Below are 16264 nucleotides of genomic sequence, written 5' to 3'. Positions count from 1 at the left end.
ATAAGTATTTTTCCCTCCTAAAAATTTAACCAAAAATGCGTAGAAAAATCAATGTTGCATCGTCATATTTTTTTTAAAAAAAACCACCAGAATTTAATTTATTTTTTTTAAAGAATTTTTATAAGCATATTTAATTTATTGAATGTCTTTATTTTACGAAATATGCACAAAACAACAACGCTATTTTAAATAATTCTATTATAATAAAATCAAAATAAATTTGAATTGTGTGTTGTAAGATTAGGACGAATTGTAAGAGGTCGATAAACGAGGTTATTAACAATAATAATAACGCAGATATTATGTTCAGAGACCATATTGCTCATTAATGAAACGCAGCCCAAATTATACGAAATGGAATAAAGTAGCGCCATAATTCATAGTATTATTTCTTTTTTTGTGGCAAAAAGTTAATCTTTTTGTTATAAAATCATTTAAATCAATGAATTTATAGCTCTAAAAACATATATTCTTATTTTTATATAATATTGGCAAATTTAAAAAATCATAAATTCCATATTAGAATTAGACTCTTTAGAATGGTAAGGTAATAATATGTAAAAATTTATTTAATATTTAAGTTGGTTCCATCTCTGCTCGTTAAGCTTAAATCATAATCTCTCAAAAAGCTTATTTTCTATCATTCATTCTTTATAGGGAAACAAGATTACAAAAAAATAACATATGCCCAAAAAAATAGGTAATACATCGCGACATATTTATTTACGTCATTTTATATAAAATTAAATAATGTCTTTAAAGGTATAATACAAACACGATGCGAATATATAAATATTTATTTTTTTGAAAAATAACTATTGTGAGATTGCCGAATTCGTAATTTTTTTAAAAATGTGCTGTCTATAAAATTATATTTATAAAAAAACATCTACGCGTGCGCATGACTAGACGCCTAGTGATAAATAAGTTTCATCACGAGATATTATTTGGTTGTCACCCAAAAAAATGTTTTAACATTGTCCAAATAAGTGGCGATACCCTTAAGCGAAACGTAATCACGAATTTTGACACAGTAAGAAAAATAGGAAAAATCGTTTTGGGGAATTGATGGTGAACCATATTCGATTTCTTCTTCGTTACTACTATTGACCGAATCGTAATTTTCTATCTCTTGATATTCAAGTTTCCTATTGGAGGATCGATAACTCCTACCCACCGCATTTTCGCTCATTCCTTCGTAATCATTATGGCGTGTCGGCAAGAAACGACGTCTGTACAAGTGTTTGTAACTTGCCATTCTTTCGTTGGTAGTGACACCCATGCCTATTTGATGCAACTGACACACTAGAAGCGCTACGACCCACGTAAAGTGCAAACACGCGTGCATGTAGAACCAGGTTACCCAAGGATCACGAGTCAGTAGCCAGTTAAGATAAATATAAGTATGGCTTAGAGATATTTGTGCAGATATATTTGCGGGTTTAGTAGTGTAATTATTTGAGTAGTATTTCGTGGTATGATTCCGATTAAAATGTTTACCCTTTCCCGTTAAACAAAATTGACAATTTTGCCAATAGGCGAAGCCCGCGTACAAATAAAGCCCTAAACAAAGGCTCAAAAATATCAAGAATAACAGGAAATCGCGATGATTTTTACCTCCGACGCAATTAGCTATCCACGGACAATGGTGATCGAAGACAGCGACACATCGATTGCACAGGCTACAATGCTTTGCCCTATCGGAAACTTTTTTTAGACACAAACATGTGGCACAATACTGATCTCGACGAAAACCAAAACTTTCCAATGTCGAGTTGTCATTCATTTCTATATAATTTACCATAATCTTTAAACGGGCTTGTATTATATCCACTAACTCGCCCGATGTTAACTGAGATGCTGGTAGTCGATTGTATCGAGTGGAAAATTTTGTCATGAAACGTTCGAAAAAGAGCCTTAAACCTATTTCCGAACCGACTATTTTTTGGCTGTCTAATTTTGGTCGATGACGATTTAATAATGTTTTGATAGCCTGACCCAGGGTTGGTGTTTCGACATAACCCGGGTCAGCTTTCCATGAACGCAAAAATGAACGCGACATCAAAAAAGTGGCTATATAAAAAACGATTTGATAAGGGATTGACGCGGTGGAAACGGCCGGAACGTAGTGCGTAAACCAGGTTAGGTAAAGGCAGAGTGCCGTGGAAAAGAAAACAGAAAGGGGTAATATAACGAGGGCGTCTTTGTCGAAGAATAGACGTTCGGAAGTTATAATCGATACTAAAAGCGTAGCGAATAAAACAAATTTCGACCTTAGTGTGATCGAACTTTGTAAGATGGCCCCAAATACGACTAAAAATATGAGCGGCGCTAATGCCATAGTGTAGTTTCGGGTTATCTTGGTGGCTTTGATTACAAATCTATAGTAAGAGGGGATGCAAATTAAATATAAGAATAAACGATATGGCAAGTTTAAAATTTATTTACGCATGTTTGTGCTTATATAATATATAAAACTGCAAAATTAAATTGGTGCTTAAATCCTGGCATCCAATGATTGTCATCGTAATCGTGATTTATAAAATTTCAAAGAAAATATATTGGTCTCAAGCGAAGTTTATTAACAATTAATGATACACGCAACATTCATGAAAAATAGGCTGTTACATTTAGATATTTAAAAAATATTTTCTTAAAAATTTTGGAATTCAAACATTTAACCATAATATTATAGGCAGAGGATGATAGTGTTCAATATCCATTTTTTTCCCAATTGTTCGGGATGTCCTAAAATAGTATTATCATAAAGCTTATTTTTTTTAAATCTCCGAAAAAATTGAAATGGTACAAAAAAATTAATTTTTATCTTCAATAAATAAAATGTTCCATTAACCCAGAACATTTTTTGTTTAAAAATTAACAAAAACCAATTAGTCACATTTTGAAGATCACGTGACTAGATATTTGTAATTTGATTGGTTTAAGAACCTGGATTATTGTAATAATTTACAAATTAACAAATAGAACAATATAATATTGCTAATAAAAAATTTTTTTTAAATAATGTTTATTATAGATATGGATATAAAATTAAATGGAACATTATAATCCTCAGACAACGTTACCTTATTTTATTGTGAATAGTTTGCCTAAAAAGAAAAAAAAAATAAGTTATTATTATTTTTATTACATTATAACAAAATCATTCTTATAATTTCATGCCAAAGTCTTGAGCAGAAATCAATGGCCCCTACAACGGGAATAGGGGGGAGGGGGCGAAGCAACTTCTTAAAATTTGATTTTTTTAAAATTTTATTTCGTTTTATCACACCCATCCATAGCCAAAAGATTTCTTGTCTTATAAAATTTTTCCAATTTCAAAATATGCCCATCAAAATTAATAATTGCACACGGCATAAGAGATAAATGGACAGACCATCAAGTTAAAAAATGTCGTTTCGAAATATTTATTTATGACTAAAACGCGGGATTTAATTATTACACATGACCTACCAGGGGTTAAAGAATCTAAAATTTGTCATATTCTGAGAATTTTAAATTTATTTTATTTAAATATTTATATAATACATTATTTAGCTTCTGAGACTTATAATTAGTTTATTTTACCTTATCGTTTACTTTAAAAATTTTCTGCTTTCCTTAATTTATCAATTATATATATATAACTATTTCTACTGCCGAAAGGGTGTCAAAAACAATTAACTGTGTTTTATTCGGAAGAGGGGGCAGGGGTACTTTTCAGGGGGTATTCTGCTTCCATCGGTAAGAAAGTGTAGGGGCCATTGGCAATAATTAGTAAATATAAGTTTAGCATGGCTTCAAAACTTGAGAATAATGGTGCATTCAATTTAGAAAATATATTTATAAATAAGGAAAAGTAATAGAATAAGAATAATAATTAAGGTTACTATATTTATAAATAATTATTAAATCTAATTTAACAGTAAAGAAATAGAAGCTACTTTTCAAAAAAAAAATAGTGCGCTTGTAAAAGCCATTATTCAAAAAAAAAGCAGGGTTTATCATTTGCTCAAAAATCTTCAAAGATCCTTGCTCTTCTGAAGGTCAAGTTCTGAAGGTCAAGAAATGTGAAGATTTTTGTAAAAAAAAAATTGAACCTCCTCAGAAGATTTTTGAGTAAATTAAAAAATGTTTTTTATAAAAAAATATTTGATTTTTCCTTTGATGTTTTTTTCTCTTATCTTATCTAGCACATTGGTCATAGAACTGCCCAAAATGAGCGAAAGTGAATTATATGAAGGCCTACCCTTCGCCTTCATATAATTATGTCGATTTTTTCCTTAAGGATACCGACAAACCTTGTACCCAGATGAAACTAAATTAATGAATGGAACTAACCCAATACCGTTATAGTAAATAATTTGATTTAGTAGAAAGAAGAGAGAAAATATAGAATAAGAAGAAATAGAATAGATATTAAAATACTGTTTAAAGTATTCCAAATACAACTGCCAAATATTAAATTAAATCTTTAAGGGATACTTTATCATTTTAGATAACCAACTAAATTCAAGATGTTTAAATATTTACAGATATCCAATTGAATATCACGATTGTTTAAATTATTTATAACTATAAAATATAGAAGGTTAATCTGTAAGTAGTTATTACGGAAAATATGAAAATTCACTTATTATAATTAAATTATAAACTACAATAAAATAATATCTTATATTTACATATAAAACATTTTTTAATAGGTATCAAATATATAAATATAACCTAGTAATGCGAGATACCTTATAAATAGTTAGGAATAATAAAATATATCTTAAAACATAAAAACATCTAGTAATAAGTATCAAAATATATAAAAATAACCTAGTATGTGAGATATCTTATGAATAGTTGGAATAATAAAATTCTATATAAAACATCATGAGGTTTTCATTAAAGGACCTAATCGATTATTTCATAAATATCAGATCAGCTAGTGGTTGGATAATAAATGTCAAAGTTCTAAATCACGTGACGTTTAACTCAGATCATAAATTTCATGTATGTTATATGGTGATGGATCCGGAAGTTTGGTATAAGAGAAAAAAGTTTACAGAGAAGGCAAATAACAAAATGTCCAAATTAGATATTGAGTCCCTTAGCGATCAAAATACTAAGGATAAATTCATCAAACAGATACGTGAAAGATATCTAAATCAGAGAGATTTCTTCTTTATGCTACCCATTGATCTATTATATGGAAATACTCGTGGCATTTTTACCGATGCGGCGGCTACTTCCTTACCAAAAAAAGTGGTTATCCTGATTGCATTTCTATGGAATAGAAAAATCTTATAATTAATCTAAAGGGGAAAGGTCATTATAAGAGAAACAGGGCAAAATATATACTAGACGATATTAGCCATAAACTCAGGAGAGATAAAAGGAAGTACTTAGAGAATCGTGCAGTTGAAATTAACAATTTGTTTGTACAAACGATACTTTCAAAGCCTTTAGATTACTGAAATCTCACCTCAGGCAGGAAAGAACGTATTTTTAAACTTTGGCATGGGAATAATTTGATAACTGTTCCTAAAGCTCAAATGAATATCTGGTATTCACATTATATTAGATTGTTCGGTGGAAATGAAAGTTCCTTAAATAATAAATTAACACCCAGCTCTGCTGCCCCTTCGCCTCCCTTGTGTAGCCAAATTCAGTGTTCGCTTTCCTTCCAGTATAATCAACGCTTCACTATCTCAGAGTTTAGATGTCAAAATTCAATTAATACCTATAAATGTGGTGACTCAACTCAGTTTTCTCATCATTCTTCCCAGCATGATCAACATCTCACGTCCTCTGGTCTTCCTCATTATTATCAAACTAATCCCAGTAATAACGTTGTTTCAAACCAATTTTTGAGTTTTTCCCCTCAGTGCGATCAATGTCCCTCTACCTCAAAGTTATGGCCTCCAATTTCAATTTATACCTATAATTATGATGTCACGACTCAGTCTTCGCATTAATCTCATCTGCTTGATCAATGCCCCACTACTTGGAAGGTTTGGACTCCCCCAACAAGTTCAAGTAATAACGCCGTCCCTTCTCCTCACTATGATAAAGATCAAACTACCACAGACCTATTGACTTTTAATTTACCGCACATATTCATATCTACTTCCTCTTGCTGTAATCACTCCTATTCAATGTCATACTCCCATCCTTCTACGCAATACGTACAACGATCATCTACGGAACAAACCTCAAATGATGTTAGACTTAATCAACCAACGAAAAGTGAATTAGTTAGGATAATAAATAAACTGAAAAATCACAAAGCGAGTGGTCAAGATTTATTACACTGTGAATAAGACTGATCCCATGTTACGCGCGGAGATTCTTCTCCCAATCATATCTAGAGTTTGGCATAAAGGGACTTGTCCTAATGATTGGATCACTGCTATCTTAATTAATTTCCCTAAAACCAAGAATCCTAAATTTCTTGAAGACTGGAGAGGAATCTCGATAAATTCAGTAGTATATAAGATTTTCGCGAATGTTATATTAAATAGGTTAAGATCGTTAGTGGAACCGTATTTTGTTGATTCATTGGTTTCGTTTAGGAAGGGTCGTAATACACTCGAGGCAATTCTAGCAATCAAAATTCAGTTAGAGAGCGCGGTTATACCAAGAAGACCCTTAATAATTATTGCCCTTGATTTCAAGAAAGCATTTGACTCAATAGTACATTCTAAACTATGGAGTACTTTAGAGGAGATAGGTATGCCTAATGCTTTGATAAACTTGATGAAATTAAAAAAGAATTTTGAAAAAATTTCCCAGATGATTTCATTCTCAAAAATCTTTGAGCGTTCTCAATATTTTTTTTACGAATTGATCTTCAAAGATTTTTTGAATTTTGGCGAAAAAATCTTTAAATGCTCATTTGAAGATTTTTGTTAAACCCTGAAAAAAGTCGTGCTATCGCTAAATCTACAAAAAAAATAAGCGCGTTAATTTAACATTGTGTGTTTAAAAATAATCTTAAATATAAAGTTGCTGTATGATATTATTATATAACTAGCAAAGCAACTGAACTTGAATTGGCTGATTCATATAATATATATATGTTATGAATATGAGAATATTTACAATTTATATCTTGTAGATGGATCATATGATATTGAAAATATTCTAGCCCACGGTTTGTATAGAATCGATGGAATATAACAATTGAACCTAACTAAATTTGTTTGACGGTCAGCTGCTAATAAAATGTCTTTGATGTATGCTTGAGATTGTTGTTTAGCTAAGTCTAATGCTGTCAGGTCATGACCATTTTTTAGCTATAATTTAAAAGGAAAAATTTATATATAGTATGTATGTGACTATTTAACGTTAAAATGACACGTTATAAATAATATTTATAATGATAACATTTAAACTTATAATATTTCAATCGGGATATTACTATATTTTATATTAGGGATGTATTGATATCTTTTATCGGATCTGATAAGGCCGATATTTCATTTCATCTTTTTTGAAAATATCGGTTATCTTCCGATCCGATAAAATATCTTCTTAATTTTTAAAAAATTTATTTTAAATTACATAATACATTTGTTTATTACTTATTATGTAAATAGATTAATATTATTATATAAATAAGTGATTTATCAATAAATATTTTATATACTTTTAGATTCATGGATAAAACTATAATGAACATTATATATATTTAAATGACTTATGTTATAGTATAGTTAAAATTTTACATGTTATACTGATAAGTAGATGTATGTATTAAATTAAAACGGTTAATATTTTTATAGAATACAAAATCAAATACGATATCGGATCGGTAATCGGCCAATATCAATAGTATCGGTAATATCGGATCCTCCAAAAATTGGTATTGATAGGTATCACGTCAATTCGGCGCATAAAATTCGGCGTGGCGACAATTTAGCGGGTATCTATTACAGTTACAATATATTATGAATTACTTAGTATAAAAATATAAGGATGATTAAATAGAAGTCATTTTTAATTTAGTATTATTAATTATTTCTTCATATTTATTTTTACAAAAATCTCAATTTTATTTACTAAATGTGTAATATCGAAAAAAATTAACTAATATTTATACCTATTTCTTTAGTGGACCAATTTACCACATTATAAGGTATGTTGATTAGTAGCCACTATTATGTAAGCCTGGAGAATTTGTGAATAGAAGGAAGAAAGAAAAAGAAAGATTTGACCTCTATCTCTAATCTTATATATTATTTTGGCTACAATCTTAATCAACCGTTTTTAAAAATAGACCCAAAATACCACCCTGATAAGTACTATAATGTTAAATCTTAAATCCCATTTTCACGCCTTATTTTATACAATAAAAAAAAAATTATAAAAGTTTAAAAAAATAATATACCCTCCTGATAAGTAATATAAGAATAACTAAAATTATGTTAAATCTTAAATCTCCTTTTCACACCTAATTTTAGACAACAAAAATAAATATAATTATATTTTATTTTGGGATTTTCTCTTTTTGTTCAACAATTTTAAAGAATTCAATAAATTATTTTTCTCATCAATAAAAATAAAAATTAACATTCTAAAAAACATAAAATCCAAATCTCCTTTTTTTTTATTTTTTCCTCCTAACTCTTGACAAAAAATTAATAAATAGAATTATATTTTATCTTGAAATTTTGTCCTTTCTTCCATTTTAAAATTTTAAAAAGTTTGTAAAAAAAACTTTATTTTTTTTCTTTTTCTAAAATTTAATATCTTTATAATTTCTTTCCATAATTTAATCATTGTAAATTGAGAATTACTGATAAAGGTAAATATTAATATTATTTTATATCATTTATAATTTTTATACATTTATTTTTAAGAATGCCTTTAAAATATGTTAAATGAACGTGGGTCAAAATAACTTGTTCATGATCAATACATATTCAGGAAAGAGAGAACTATAAATCAAAAAACAATATGGAAATGTGTTGAGTCTTATAAATTATTGGAAGGTAGACCTACCCATTGCAAAGGGCGGTGCCATACATTAAATGAAGAAGTAATTCTTCATATAGATAATTATAATCATGTGTTAGATGGTACTGAGATATTAAAAACCGAATGCTTATATAATATTGAAAGACATGCCATTGAGGTGACTGATACACCTCAAAAAATTATAAGCATTGCAATAGCAGGGGGCTCCCCATCCCTTCATACTGCCCTTCCACCCATAGCGTCAATATAGCGGACCATTCTGCGGGCTTGATCGCTTATAGGTTCTCCATTGCCTAACTCGACGGACAGTTATGATCTAGATTTTCCCGATATCTATAGAATAACATGTTCAGGGTTGCCATTCCTTCAATATGACAGCAAGCATTTTCAACCGGAACTGCCAGAATGTGTAAAGGCATTTATTTCCACCTGTTCAAAATCGATCATTACCGATATAGGATTTAGATTATTTTTTAGTCTTTTTATTTCATCCAAGACCCTTATATATGTAATCTGGATTTTATTCGGTAATAGCGCAAAAAGGGTACAATCGTTTTATGATATGGGACATGGAGGGTCCAAAGTTGGTGAAAAATTAAGGGGGTTATCTTAAATGTGCCATCCGCATACCAGTGACTGCTTTCCGCCATCAATGTAAGGTTTAAAGCGGTGGCGAATATCAAAATTTAATATATTATTTGGTGTCACTGCCCTTGGTATTTCATTTTTTAACACTCCTAATATCATAAATCTCAAATTATTGCCCCACATGATTTCTCATCCATGTGTCAATAGCTCCATTATAAAACTTTTTCAATGGCCCATAAACTGCTTTGTCTAATGGTTGGAGTTTATGCGAGCAATGTGGTGGAAGTGTTAGAATAACAATTCCATTGGAGCGACAATAGTTTATAACGGAAATTGAACAATGATAGCTATGGTTATCTAAGATTAATAAGACATTTTTCTCATTGGATGCACTAGAATATTTTTTAAAGTGTTCCAAAAAAGATAAAAATTCCTCCTCTTGCATCCAACCCGATGCGTTCTCACACCCTTAGATCCAATAGGCCCATCACGAATAAAGTGATCTTTGTATCGTTTTCTTGGAAAAATAAAAAATAGTGGAATGCTATGGCCTATAGCATTGATGGCTAAACATGTTGTAACTAACGTTTCTCTTTCTCCTGACGTTATAGAGCCGACTTGTTTGGCACCCTTCTGTGCTATAATATTTGCAGGAGTTTGAACGGTGGTGAAACCACTTTCATCTGCATTCCATATATTATGTGGTTCAAAGTTATAAGAATTATATAGCTTAATTAAATTTTCAAAAAATTTATTGACATTTGTGGGATTGAAGCCATATGCTCTTGCTAGACTAGTAGCTTCAGGGGTACGAATCGAAAGTTGGGAATGTCGTTTTCTAAACCCCATAAACCAGTCCTCTCCAGCCATACCATTAGTTGTCCAGCTTTCTGGGAAAGATTTGCCATATTCTTTAGCAAGCTGAGCTGATATGCAAATCCTCTTATCTTGTTTATTTATAAAATAAAACAATTTCATTTTAATAATTAACAATACCAGTTCCATAGAGTTAAAATGATATATAATTAATTAAATAAATTGAATTAATTTCATAATTTTAATAATGCTCAATTTAAATATCAATATTAATATAGTAACTTTAATAAAAATGCTGAGCATTATTAAAATTATGAAATACAATATAATTTCAATTGAGCATTTTTATTAAAGTTACCAAATTATTGATATTTAGATTGAGCATTATTAAAATTATGAAATACAATATAATTTCAATTGAGCATTTTTATTAAAGTTACTAAATTAATATTGATATTTAGATTGAGCATTATTAAAATTATGAAATACAATATAATTTCAATTGAGCATTTTTATTAAAGTTACCAAATTAATATTGATATTTAGATTGAGCATTATTAAAATTATGAAATACAATATAATTTCAATTGAGCATTTTTATTAAAGTTACCAAATTAATATTGATATTTAGATTGAGCATTATTAAAATTATGAAATACAATATAATTTCAATTGAGCATTTTTATTAAAGTTACGAAATTAATATTGATATTTAAATTGAGTTATTAAAATTATGAAATACAATATAATACAAACAATATAATTTAATTACTTGTTTAGGCGTTAATCCCATAAATGACCTACTTGCTTCTAATATGTAGTCACACAATCTAGATTCTTCTTCATTTGTAAATATTTGTTTATGATGATCTAAACTTTTAATACCAAATTTATATCTCCTTCTCAACGTTGTATAAGGTATGTTAAATTTTTTAGCAGACAAATTTAATGAAGTATTATTTGTTATTTTATATTTTATGGCTTCATTTATTATATTTACATCTCTGTATATGGTTTTTTTTTATAATTTCTCATTATTTGATTGATACAATAAAAATTATAATAAATGAATGAATGAAAAATTTAATGTGAATAATTTTATATTACCGTTTTACCCATAACAGCTTTACCCCTAGGTGACATATATTATAAATATCGTTATTGCGTGACTTCTAATATAACTAAAGATGTCAGATAAATTTTATTTTATAGCTAATACATTAAGGAACATGTGTGCCAAATTTTGAATCCTGAGGGTATGTAAATTTTACTATAAGCAAAATATACTAGAGAATTATTTTTATATTTTTTGAGTAAAAAACAGTTTTTTGACAAAATTTATAAAACCAGGTAAGTTTTTTAAAAGATGAACATAGGTAAGAAATTAGATATAAAAATACATCTTCACACCAAATTTAAGGTCTTTATACTCAATGGTTAAAAAGTTATTCGCGTTAACATTGTTACCCCGTCAATCGCTTTACCCCGGTCTCCCCTATATGCTTCAATATATTTAGACCTAGATATCAAGTTTTATTAAGTAAAAGAAAAAACAAATGACTATAGACTATCTTGAGAATTTATGGCATACCCAAAACTCGATTATTTACAATATATTGGAGGCTACGACAATATCTACTGGTTGTAGCTATAACAATGATAATGATAACAATATTGATGATCTGGAAATTTTACTATTAAATAGAGAAAAAAAAATCAAATTATCATCAGATAGAAAAGAGCAAAATATGTCTATTGTATTTTTAATAGAAAAGTTCTCAGAAGTTAAGAGAATAAATTGAGATACAAATATTTTAAAATCTGGGAGGAAAATTCTTTAATATATCCAGAATTATATATTTTGTCTAGAATCGTCATGGGTGTAGCGGCGATACAAGTACAATAATTTATGTATTATAAAAATGACTATCTATTTTGGGTAAGGGTAGAACGTGGATTTTCATTGTTGAAATATATATTGTTAAATTTACGTGGAAATCTGAAGGGTTATATTTTAGAAGATATCATGATTGTGCGATTGAATAAAATATTTAAAATATAAATGATTTCATTTTGAATTATGAATGTGTATATATCTATAAGTATAATAAAAAATGAATGAAAAAAAAGTCTTATTTTGAGTCATTATTTTTATGTTTCCTGAGCCCGGACCCAAAACCTGGACCCGGGTCCTTTTTAAATTTGTTACTGGATCCGAACCCGGACCCTTTTTTTTGTCGAAGGGTGATTGAATATATTATTTTATTTATTTCTTTAAATTTAAAAAAAAGTTATGTGTAAGTTTTATTTTATAAAAGTATTGAAGCTAAAACTAAAAGATAATTTTTTATAATTGTTCAAAATTTATTTTATTTATAAAAACTAATTAATTCTCAATTAATATTAGGTAAGTGAAAGCTAATATGATTAAAAATACAATACATAAATAAACGAATACCTTTAGCCGAGCGATATTTAGTAATAAATATTATTAGGTAATTAGCCGAGCGTATTTAAATAATAAATGATTTATTAGCCGGATGACATTTTCCCGCCGAGCGATATTTAGTATGAATAATTTATTATGTGGTTAGCCGAGCGATATTTAGCAATAAATGATTTATTATGTGGTTGGTTAGCCGAGCGTCAAATCTTTTTTTTCTTTCTTCCTTCTATGCACAAAATCTCCAGGCTTACATATTGGCTACTAACATATCTTTAATGTAGTAAATTAGTCTATAGAAATAGGTATAAATATTAGTTAATTTTTTTAGATATTAGTTATTTAGTAAATAAAATTGAGATTTTTTTAAAATAAATATGAAGAAATAATTAATAATACCAACATTCAAAATGACTTCTATTTAATCATTCTTATATTTTTATACTAAGTAATTAATAATAAATTGCAACTGTAATAGATAGGCGCCGAACTCCGAATTGTCGTCGCGCCGAATTGACGTGGAACCGTAATGGTAGGCTCATAAATGTTAAAATTTACGTTAAAATAAAAAAATATGGCATCTCATTTTTGGTTACACTTTTTTGGCTTACTAATTAACCTGGTAATATTAAGTCTATCGTTTTCAATTGACTCAGCTGGTACCCGGTTTAGAAACAAAGTTAGTTGTTAAATAAAGGAGTACCTTTAAGGATAATTTTATCTACAAAACTAATATAGGTTTATATTTAAACATTAGTTTAAAAATAAAAATAGGAATTTTGTTCTGTATGGCATGTTTTATTATAAATTCAAAGTCCATCCACTGACTTTGTGGACTAGGATCTAGAATCCTGCACGTTGGCCCAAAACCAGACTCAGGCGAAAAATAAATATTTAAAAAATTGGGCCAGTTTTGGAGAAATAAAATTTAGATAGGTCTCAAGTCTAAAAATGAACAAAATTTTTGAGTGCTGGGCTTTTCAAAATTTAGACTGGACCAGACTGAAAAAAAAATTGAATTTGAAAGGATTTATATGATTTTTCATCTTGGTCACAATTTTATTTATATTTAAGCTTGGCCTAATAAAAATTTTGATTATTTCAAGTTGTGATACAAAATTGCTCTATTTGAGCTGATTTTTAAAAACATATACCTCCATATTTTATTCAAAAAAAAATGCTCTCTGATGACACAAAAGCTTGGACATCTTTAGCAAATTCTAGAGGCTTAGGAAATATTCTGGTAAAAATATTGAGTTAACCATTTTTAAAAATTTTTCAAATGTAAGGCCCAGCCTAGACTTTTAAGAAATAGTAAAAATATGAGCAGTAAATAAATGTTGCTATTATATGATTTTCCAATTGATAAGAAAATTTTTTTTTAATAGGCCCAGGTACTGCTTTTGTAAAAAAGGATATTTTTAAGTCCAACCCAAAATATTTTTTTTAACTTAAAAATAAAATAGCGCAAGTATTTTTCTCATGCCTGTCCCCTCCCCCTTCTAAAAAACTGAGGTTACTTTCACTATCCACTCTGGCATCCCATGGAGAAAAATATTCAGATTATCCTCTTGAGCAGCAATAATAGTTGGAAATTGATTTGGGATTCAACAAAATAATAACCAATTAAAATTTATAATTTACTGTTGTTAATGTAGGATCTATTGATAGCAAGTTTGAAATAGCAGCAATATTTGTAGAATTAACAGCATAATGAATAGGTGTTTGTTGGGAAAAACTATTTTTGCCATAAATATTAGATCCAAAATTAATTAATATTCGGAATATGTCAGATGTATAACATTTTTCACAAGCAAGCATCAAAGGACTAAGACCACTTTGATTCGTGTTACCATCAATAATTTTAGACCATTCCAGCATAACATTATTACTTTGATTCAATGGCTTGTCCATATATAAAAATACCTGGTCTCTAAAATTTAAATCAATTTTAAAAGATTCTTCTATATTTATTGAAGTAATTTTTTCTTGATTATGTGTTCTTACATTTTCTTGGTTTAATGTTAAAATTAACACTTTACTTAGTAAGTAAAGTAAAATTGTGGAATGACCAAATTGTGATGCCAAATGCAATGAATTTAAACCTTCTGTATCTGCTAATAAAGGGTTAGCTTTACCTTCAGTAATTAAACACACAACTGCACTTAATTGACCTTGTCTCACAGCCCAGTGCAGAGGTGTAGATAGTAGAATACCACCAGATATATCAACTTGAGCTCCTATCCTAAGATAAAGTTGAATCAGATTAACTCTATTATTGATTGCTGACCAATGAAGTAGGGAACATTTTTCTTGGTCCAAATGGTTAACAATATAATTGTTTATATCTTTATATAATAAATTTTCATGGATATCATGTAGGTTAAATTGCTCATCATTAACATTCCATAATACACTTTCTGTATCATCAAAATCTTTGCGGTTCGAAAATATTAAATAAAACTTATTTAATATTCTTTTAACTCCTGCTACATCACCATATTGGGTAGCTTTAACTAAATTGTTGAAATATAACTCATGCTCAGTGGAAAAAAATATTGTAGGCATTAAAATTTTTAATCCATATGTAAATCAAAGAATGCATGAAATAATTAGCGTTTACTAATATTTAGTGCTAAACTATGACCCATAACTATATAAAAATAAAGATTGTAAATTTTAAATATTTTGAAAATCTATTATGTATTATGAGGACTAGAGTTTGGTATATTAAAAAGGATATATTTTCATTGCTAGCATTTTATTTAAATATCCATATTATCCTAGTCGTTTATAATTGCACCGGTAATGTTAAATGTAACAGATCTCTGCTAAATAAAAAAAATTTTTGTAAGGTTAAAAATCTGGTGGAGAATTATCAATATATAGGATTTTTTAAAGTTATAAAATCTGGAAGGAAAATGACAAGATGATTGGAATTAAACACGATTGGTAATGATGAGGCGTCTCTCTGTTTGGTTAACGCAATTAGGTAGGCTACAAAAATTTGATGATAAGAGTTAGATTTAGCATCTACATGACAGAAAATTTATTGAAGATAGATACCTCCCCCTCAAAAATGCCTACCCTCCTAAAAAAAATTTCGCCATCTTGTACTGTGATATTCCCATCTATTATGAGTTTGTAATTATAATTTTGTTCATCTTATATATCTTGTAAATAATGATCTTAAATTATCAATAATCTACTCCAAACTAAAAATTGTTAACTACTCCTACTCAAGTATAGCCTGCTTTGATTTTTTGTTAAAATTTTATTGCAGAATTAGGTCGCATTATAATCCCATAGTTGTGCATTTATGGTGATAATTTAGGGAAAATTACTAATATAGGTTGAGGAAGAGATGAATTGAGAGTAAATGTTATATTGGATTGATGTTTTTCTAATAATGATAAATATGAGAAATGGTTTAAAGGTACCAAATTA

The 16264-nt window shown here is 28.6% G+C and overlaps 1 protein-coding gene across 1 annotated transcript; it reads right to left on the bottom strand.

Moving 5' to 3' along the window:
• Positions 1-701: 701 nt before the first annotated feature.
• Positions 702-15409, bottom strand: LOC135922494 (palmitoyltransferase ZDHHC17-like). The gene is made up of 3 exons (XM_065456859.1): positions 14462-15409; positions 7093-7286; positions 702-2381 (listed from the first exon to the last, which is right to left on the bottom strand). The coding sequence occupies exons 1-3, from the start codon at positions 15383-15385 to the stop codon at positions 944-946; spliced, it is 2556 nt and encodes an 851-aa protein (XP_065312931.1). The 5' UTR covers positions 15386-15409; the 3' UTR covers positions 702-943.
• Positions 15410-16264: the final 855 nt, after the last annotated feature.

The sequence above is a fragment of the Gordionus sp. m RMFG-2023 genome, chromosome 1, assembly GCF_954871325.1.
Source record: "Gordionus sp. m RMFG-2023 chromosome 1, tfGorSpeb1-WG-v2, whole genome shotgun sequence".
Taxonomy (NCBI): Eukaryota; Metazoa; Nematomorpha; class Gordioida; order Chordodea; family Parachordodidae; genus Gordionus; species Gordionus sp. m RMFG-2023.
This window is presented reverse-complemented; position numbering and strand designations above follow the sequence as displayed.

Bases quoted from the DNA above. Each gene is read 5' to 3' on its own strand.
- LOC135922494 (XM_065456859.1), bottom strand. From the start codon at position 15,385: ATGCCTACAATATTTTTTTCCACTGAGCATGAGTTATATTTCAACAAT. The intron at 7,287-14,461 runs GTAAATTATAAA...TTTAAATTATAG, and splicing joins TAGATCCTACATTAACAACA to CTAAAAAATGGTCATGACCT. The intron at 2,382-7,092 runs GTAAATATTCTC...CTCTTACTATAG, and splicing joins CCATCTACAAGATATAAATT to ATTTGTAATCAAAGCCACCA.